At 45.3% G+C, this 7681-nt stretch overlaps 1 protein-coding gene across 3 annotated transcripts; it reads left to right on the top strand.

The window, feature by feature from the left end:
- Nucleotides 1-835: 835 nt before the first annotated feature.
- LOC109756895 (pentatricopeptide repeat-containing protein At3g58590) lies at nt 836-5979 on the top strand. Of its 3 annotated transcripts, XR_012205211.1 has the most exons (4): nt 3529-3779; nt 3899-4858; nt 5539-5699; nt 5791-5979. XR_012205211.1 is itself a non-coding variant. In XM_073510718.1 (2 exons), the coding sequence occupies exon 1, from the start codon at nt 1050-1052 to the stop codon at nt 3033-3035; it is 1986 nt and encodes a 661-aa protein (XP_073366819.1). In that variant the 5' UTR covers nt 904-1049; the 3' UTR covers nt 3036-3059; nt 3178-3339. The 3 variants fall into 3 exon arrangements, 1 of the variants encoding a protein (XP_073366819.1); XR_012205210.1 differs by lacking the exons at nt 5539-5699; nt 5791-5979 and adding an exon at nt 836-3059 and having other exon boundaries at nt 3531-3779; nt 3899-4091; XM_073510718.1 differs by lacking the exons at nt 3529-3779; nt 3899-4858; nt 5539-5699; nt 5791-5979 and adding exons at nt 904-3059; nt 3178-3339.
- The last annotated feature ends 1702 nt before the right edge of the window (nt 5980-7681 follow it).

The following is a 7681-nucleotide window of genomic DNA, read 5'->3' as shown; positions in this document are numbered from 1 at the left end:
CCCTCTCTCCCATGGGATGAAATCCCACCAAAACTGTCTAATTGCGACAAGTAACACACATGTAGTGTGTCACTTGTCACCACGAGAGGAGGTGAGAGTGGCCTTTGCAAGAGGTACCCTTAAAATTATAAAGAAATTGGGTCCACGGCCTGGCCCAACAAATTAGAGCCCAACATGGGGAAAGGACGCCTCCATGGGCCTCCAAAGTCCAAAGACACACCATAGTCATTGGGATGGCGGTTCTGCGAGTTCCTGTTTGATGCTTATGGCGTTTGAATTGTAGCCAGCGCTCGCGCGAAGCCTCTCCACCCAACAGATAATTTTTTTATTAACTATTAGAAAGCTTCTTAAGTTAAAAAACATGAATCTGAAAAAAATAAGTTCAAAATTTTGGAAAATGTTTAGGAGTTTTAAAAAGGTGCGCCAAAATTTTAAAAATTTCATGAATTTGAAAAATGTCGACGAATTAAAAAATGTTGGCGAATTTTAAAAACATAATGAATTGGAAAAATGTTTGAAAATCATTTCTAAAAATATCCACGAATTTCTAAAAATGTTCGAAGATTGGGAAAAGTTCTTGAATTGGAAAATAGTTCCACGTATTCAAAAAAAATCACGGATTGAAAAAAGTTCATGAATTTTTAAAAATATATTCATGAGATTTCCTTAAAGGTCATGTTTTAAGATGAAAAAAGAAAACTAAAATAAGGAACAGGAAAAAAAGAAACAGAAAAAGAATAAAATGAACAAAACCGGCCCATAGCTCTGCGTACGAATGGAGCTATGGTTGGCGCCTTAAGCGTCAAATAGCAATTTCCGACGGTCATCGCCTCCCGCGCTCTTCCCTTGCCCTCGGCGGCCGGAGCCGGAGAGGCCAACTTCCACCACCTTGTTCCACTCCAGCGAGCCACAGTTGAACCCCATCCACGCCAACACAGCTCACATTTACCATCGCAGCCGCCCGTTCCCCCGACTCCCGCTCGACTAGACGGCCTCGGTCGATCGGTCCTGTGCTCGCCTCACGCCATGCCCACCTCCCGCACGACGGAATGCCGAACCCGGACCCGCCGCTCTCCCCGTCCCTCTTCAACTCCCTCATCGCCTCCCGCGCCCGCGCCGGCCGCGCGGCCGACGCCTTCTCGCTACTCGCGCGCATGCTCGCCGCGGGCGTCGCCCCGACCGCGTTCACCTTCGCGCCGATCCTCTCCTCGCCCTCCGTGTGCCCCCGCCGCGCCGCGCAGTTGCACCCGCTCATCCTCAAGCGCGGCCTGCTCCACAGCGACCCGTACTCCGCGACGGCGCTGCTGGGGTTCTTCGCGCGGCACGGACGGTTCGGCGAGGCGCTCGACCTGTTTGGGGAAATGCCCGCACGGAGCGTCGTCACCTGGAACTGTCTCGTCTCTTCGTTCGCGCAGCATGGGCGTGTCGAGGACGCCGTGCTTTGGTTCAGGGAACTCGTGAGGAGCGGCGATGGCTTGTCTGAAGGCTCTCTCGTTGCGGTCTTGCCTGCGCTTGTGTCACCGGACCCAGTTCATGGGCTTGCCATCAAAACCGCAATGGATTCCTTCTCGGCAGTTGCTAACTCGTTGCTGAATTGTTACTGTACTTGCGACGCAGTTTGCGCGGCAGAGAAGCTATTTGATGGGTTGATGTTCAGAGATGCGGTCTCGTGGAATACAATGATCACTGCTTTCGCTAGGAGTAACTTCCCAGGGAGAGCTTTTGAGCTTTTCTCAGCGATGCATGGTCAGGGTGTTTCTCCAGATGAAACTACATTTTCCAGTGTTCTTTACGCTTGCACCAGTATAAATGCACAGGAGCATGGGAAGTCTGTTCACGCCAAATCTATCAAGCATAACCTCAATACGACAGTATTTGTGAGTACTTCACTGGTTGATTTCTACAACAAATGTGTTGGTAGGAGGGACGCTCTTAAAGTACTCGAAGAGGTTCCTCATAAGAGCACTGCATGTTGGAATGCTCTGCTTTCTATCAAGTCAGATAGTGATTTTCCAACTCTGTTTATGATCCTGAGAGATATGCTGCGATCAGGGATTAGCCCAAATGAATTTACCTTTTCTTCCTTGCTCAAGGGTTCATCACTGTTGGATGTGCATCAGATTCACTCATTGGTCACAAAACTGGGTTATGACGGTAATGACTATGTTTCAAGTGCTATTATATCTTCCTATGTCTCACTTGGCTTTGTTTCTGATGTCCTGGCTTATGGAGTTACATTGGATCCTGACTCCTGTAACGTCTCCATGAATGTTTTAGCTGGGGCATATAATAGAGCTCACATGTACCAAGAAACCAAGGAGCTACTCTTACATCAGCAAACTAGTGATAATATTTCATGGAGCATACTTATTACTGCTTGTGCACGGAATGGTGATTATGCTGAAGCTTTTGGACTTTTCAGGCAGATGAGAATTTTGGGGCATCATTTTGATAACTATGTAGCTGTGAGCTTGCTGAGTATTTGTACAAAAGTTAACAGCCTTGTTCTTGGTAGGCTGGTGCATGGGGTAATCATCAAGACCAGTTATGGGTGCTCAGACACTCGTACTAATAATATGTTGCTAGATATGTATGCTAAATGTGGTAGAATTGAAGACTGTCTGAAAGCCTTTGAGGAAATGGAAGATAGGAACGTAATCTCATGGACAGCTGTGATTTCAGGCCTTGCACTTAACGGTTTTTCTCGTAAGGCCCTGGCATGGTTTAAAGCTATGGAAGAGGCTGCTGTTAAACCTGACAAGGTAGCAATTCTGGCAGTCCTTTCAGCTTGTAGACATGGAGGACTTGTGCAGGAGGGAATGGAGATATTCAAACGTATGGAAGCTGAGTACTCAACTGAAGCTGGGATGGAGCATTACATTTGTGTGGTGGACATGCTATGCAAGTGTGGTCATTTAAAGCAAGCTGACTCTGTGATTAGAGGCATGCCTTTCCGCCCGAGTACTATTATTTGGCGTACATTCCTCCAAGGATGCAATACATATGGCATGCTAGATACTCAAGTGTTTAGCTAGTGATGGTCTTGGTAAACAATAGAGGTGGGTGTTTTCTCACATGAATTCAGCAAATGGTTGTTGCCAAATTAATATTTAGACTATACTAGATATCAAATGAATTTTGGTTGCACATAGTGTTGATATTGTTACAATAATGTAGGTTATAATTTAAATCATACGGAGTATGTTTGAACAACCTAGTAATGGAGGATATGTGATTGCTGGGCACCTTTATCAACCACTTCACCTCTTTTGTTCGCTCCATTATATCTATGATGAAGGGTGTTGATTGGAAACGTCCTCATTTGATGAATCTTTTCTGGTTGGTGGTTCATTGTGGGTCGGCATTTCTTTGCTCCGTTCCGTAGTTCCTTTGGTTTGGCTTTGTGTTCTGTCATCATCTAGTGGCTAACTACAGAAGGAAAATGCCTTGCTCTTTCTGCATGTAGTGATGCAAACTAGCAAAGAGGCGTTCCGTGTCAAAATTGACCATGTTGTTACCTTCATGGTCAGAATTCTGCAACATGGAGGAGGCGAAAAGGATGGCTTCTATTCCAGTTGACCTGAATATGTGGCCCTTAAAGATCCAGCCTCCATATGGTCAATGAAATGTTCACTTTGGCAGTTAGAACTTGAAACTGGTCGTCATTCTTTGTGAAAGTTGCAAAGGTGGTGTGAAGGTCCACAAAGAAAAAAGGAAATGTGTACCTAGTTGGAAATATCTGAAGAAATATTGCACAGTGACTGAATTCAGCTATTCAGGTAAGAAATGGAATATGAGAAATGAAGATGATCTCATGGCATAAAGTTTAGTGAGCATTAGGAATCTACTGGGTTTGGTGGTTGACTTTCTGTACCTAATGAAATGTTTTAATCCACAGGCAAAAGGAGAGTAAAAGGAGAAAGGCTGTTGTCAAAATACCAAGGTGTGGTAGCCACTTGCAGCCTATGAAAATGTGGAAAATGACTGGAACGTGTTCAGTAAGATCCCCTCCTATTTACTATGCTTGACTCGTGAATCTAATTGATGGTGATTTGCATGATCATACCAGAGCAATGCATTTATAATGATTAGTATTGTGAGGCTGCTCTCTCTTTTTCTTTTTTTGCGGATGATTAGTATGGTGAGGCTGCTGTCACCAGGTGTGTTTCCTGCTCAATGAGTATCTGAAACGTGGATTCCTTTTTTGTAAACAAGTTCTTGCGAGGCGCCTCTTAGCATCATGGATTAGTCAGCCAAGGTCGTTAGGCTGTGGCAAATCGGTTGCAAAGATGATAAAGCACAGAGTCAGCACAGAGGCATTAACTAATTAACAGAGGTACACAGGCTTTTGACGAAGCATGCACATTAGTAGCAAAATATGGGTTATATAATACCGAAGCATGAGCTTTTATTGGCTATTGCTTTTCATTCCACTAGGCATTGTCTACGTAGCTCCAAAGGTTCGCGTTTACTAATTGAATGATGACCAGGCACTGTTGTCCTGGTACTATAAAGGTGATCTGGTCAAAGAATTCAAAGCATTATCTAATCCAATGGCTGGTGGGCTGAGATATCACGACCTCCGTATCAAGCTGGGATTGCAAAGATTGACAGTTGAAGGAAGATCCAGCTTACTAGATAGTACATGTCTAACAATTTTAAATTCTGATTAATTTTGGTTGGTGCCATATCTTATGCGTGTTGCAAGGTACTTAGTGTATCTCTGAATTGTAGGCAGGTAAACTGGCATTGTACTTGGTACGACACCTTGATGCAGATTGCAACTGTGACTACTGACTGATGTCTACCTGCATATCGTCACAATTTGTTCTCTGTGACTGGAAAATGCACACCTAAGGTAGGAGCTCTCCCTCCACGGGGCTTACTGGATTCTCAGTGTGCACATTGGTTTGGTTCAAAAGAATTTCGTAGGAATGTTGGAGGATTCAATTCTGTACGAATTTTTCCTAAAGAGCTTGTTACCTTCTTAGGATTAGAAACCATAGTAACTACTATGGTCTACTTTCTATACAATTTCAAAGAAAATTTTCAGTTAAGCCCAGCACATTGATATTTTCTTTGTTTCTATGATAACTATGCCATGCACCTAATACTATAGAAAAATTCTTGCATTTTTACTGTAGTGCTACCAACAGCTTCTATCACCAACTCATGTGTTTTAGTTTCCGTAGGATTCAGTATTTTATGCCATCTTGTCTATTCTTCTTTCATCTGATGGTCTAGATACTAGAACGATGAAGTCAGTGACATCACAGCGTAATGTCAAAAGATGTGGTGCCATGGGGACTCTTTGGTTCATAGGATTCTAAAATCGCGGAAATAGGGAAAATTGATGGTTGAGATACATCCAATGGTAGAATGTTCTAGGTCTGTACCATTGCTATTGTTTTTTTAACAATCTTTTTTTTGTTAACACTAACCATCCCTTTGATCAATGTTGAATATATCATTGGTGTGAATTTTCCACCATGTGTTCTGGATAACTGAATTGAAGTTTATAAATTCATGACATGGCAGTGGTGACATGTTAGGCATAAGTCAGTGCCTAAGGAAAGTTCCACTTCACTACTGGGCATGCCATTGACAACAGGGCATCACTCAGTTGTCTAGAGCTGAAGGTGCTCTCCCAGCCCAGCCCACCCTGGTTCAAGGGATGCTTAACCTCCCCGGTGCTCGTGGTAATGTTTTGTACTCCCTCCGTTCACTTTTATAAGTCGTTTCAGACAACTGAAATTCAGCTGTTTTGCACGCTGTGTGAAATGTCTACAGCGCCTTATAAAAGTGAATAGGGGGAGTAAATCAAAATGCTGCGGGTGCTGCTTAGGCGGTTCTGTAGTTCCTGAGAACTTGAGCTATACATGTATGTACATATTCTGCCTTTGTTCAATTTGGACGTCAACTCTCCCTTGACCATTGATTTCAGACGTTATCACGAAAAATATTTAATATATGATGGTATGTCATGACTTTTGTTGCCAAATTCGGTACAGTAGCATATTGTCCATTTGGAAAACTTGAAGAGTTTCCTTTTTTGCATTATTGGCCTCCTTTGACTGGCTTTGGCACATTGGGCTAGTAGAATCATCTCAAGTAGCCACAAATGTATGAAGACATGGTTGAAAATATATGCTACCCACGTTTAAGCATATCTGCGGTCAAAAGCTTCAAAAGATTATGTTCATGCATGCATTGCATGTATTCCAAAACGCTGGGCACCATACATTGTCAAATATCATGGAAATTCTCAGGAGCATGCATTATTCCAGTTTGCAGAAGCAGACAGGCCACACGTCAGCTAGCTAGCTACTTTCAGTAGTTCAAATCGTGGCTTATATCCTTTCATTCTTGGATACATCGTCCACATACACGATGATAGCTGAGAGCGGCGGTGGCATCCCCCCTGCTTATTGGCGCACTGATGCATGTGGAGTGGATTATTGCGGGCAATTAAGTAAGCAAGAGGCCAGCGTCGACCGGAACATAGGAGAAGAACATTGGCTCATGGCGTGCGTAGGCGAGCACGGACACGGAGCATATGCTAATGCAGAAAGGGAAAAAAGATGGAGGGTCAGTTATGATGGACGCATCATCTTCTTAGCCGGTGGCAATGGTGGCCACTCGGACAAGATCACGCCAGGTTCATCCAACATTACTCCAACGCCACCCCTACGTGGCCCTCTTTGTCCTAGGCAGAGGCAGGCACACAATGCGCGCGGTGGCTCCACTACTCCCACCAATTATCCGCAACAACGGACGGACCCCGGGCCCACGTTGTAACCGCCGGTATGGTCCATCTCATCGAGCTAGCTCGTCCTATAAATAGAGAGCGGCGCCTGGCCATGAAGGATATCTCTCCACAGCAGTTCAGCACACACCTTGTACTACCACTGCCTAGCTAGATACGCACCGAGCACCTACGTACGTACGTGTAAGCATCTCGTCTCGCGGTTTAACGTTAGCTAGCTCCATCCATCATCCATGGCGGCCCGCGTCGGCGCTGTCGTGCTCTGCATGTTCTTGATCGTTAGCGCGGGGCTCGTGGCCACGCCGACCGAAGCTCGCGCCGTGCCGGACGTCGTCTACTCTGCTGCGGCCGGCAATGCGGCCGGCGGTGGCATCCGTCGGGGCAGGTGGAACAGCGCGAGGAGGCTGGAGGGAGACGCCGCCCGGAAGCGGGAGGTACCCGGCGGCCCAGACCCGCAGCACCATCACTAGACACAAGCGTCAGCTGCATGCGACGTGCCAACCCAACGTATTACGTATTCCGTATATGATACGGATTCTCGTGGAGCGTCGGGTGGATCATACGACGTAGTACCTCGCTGTTGTATCTCTGGGATTGTGGATCGGACCGGAGAGGTGAAATAAGTATGGTTTGCATTTGGTTTAAGTATAGTCCACACATGGTGCAACCCAGTTGTAATAAACAAGCTCATGCTGTTGAAACACGCAGATAATAATACTTCTGTGTAGCAATGATCTACTGTATCAGCGAAGACTGGATTGTCCTTTTAAGCTTGGTCATCCTACGTGGTGTTGGGATAATATTATTCCTTACGTACGGTGTCGATCGTCCACTTGAGAGATCGATCATGGAATCATGCATGCACGATGAAACATCTGCATGCGGATCTCCTTTTATGGACTTGTCGACGCACAT

The sequence above is a fragment of the Aegilops tauschii genome, chromosome 3, assembly GCF_002575655.3.
Source record: "Aegilops tauschii subsp. strangulata cultivar AL8/78 chromosome 3, Aet v6.0, whole genome shotgun sequence".
NCBI lineage: Eukaryota > Viridiplantae > Streptophyta > Magnoliopsida > Poales > Poaceae > Aegilops > Aegilops tauschii.
Note: the sequence above shows the minus strand (reverse complement) of the source record. Positions and strands in the feature narration are given on the sequence as shown.

Bases quoted from the DNA above. Each gene is read 5' to 3' on its own strand.
- LOC109756895 (XM_073510718.1), top strand. From the start codon at position 1,050: ATGCCGAACCCGGACCCGCCGCTCTCCCCGTCCCTCTTCAACTCCCTC.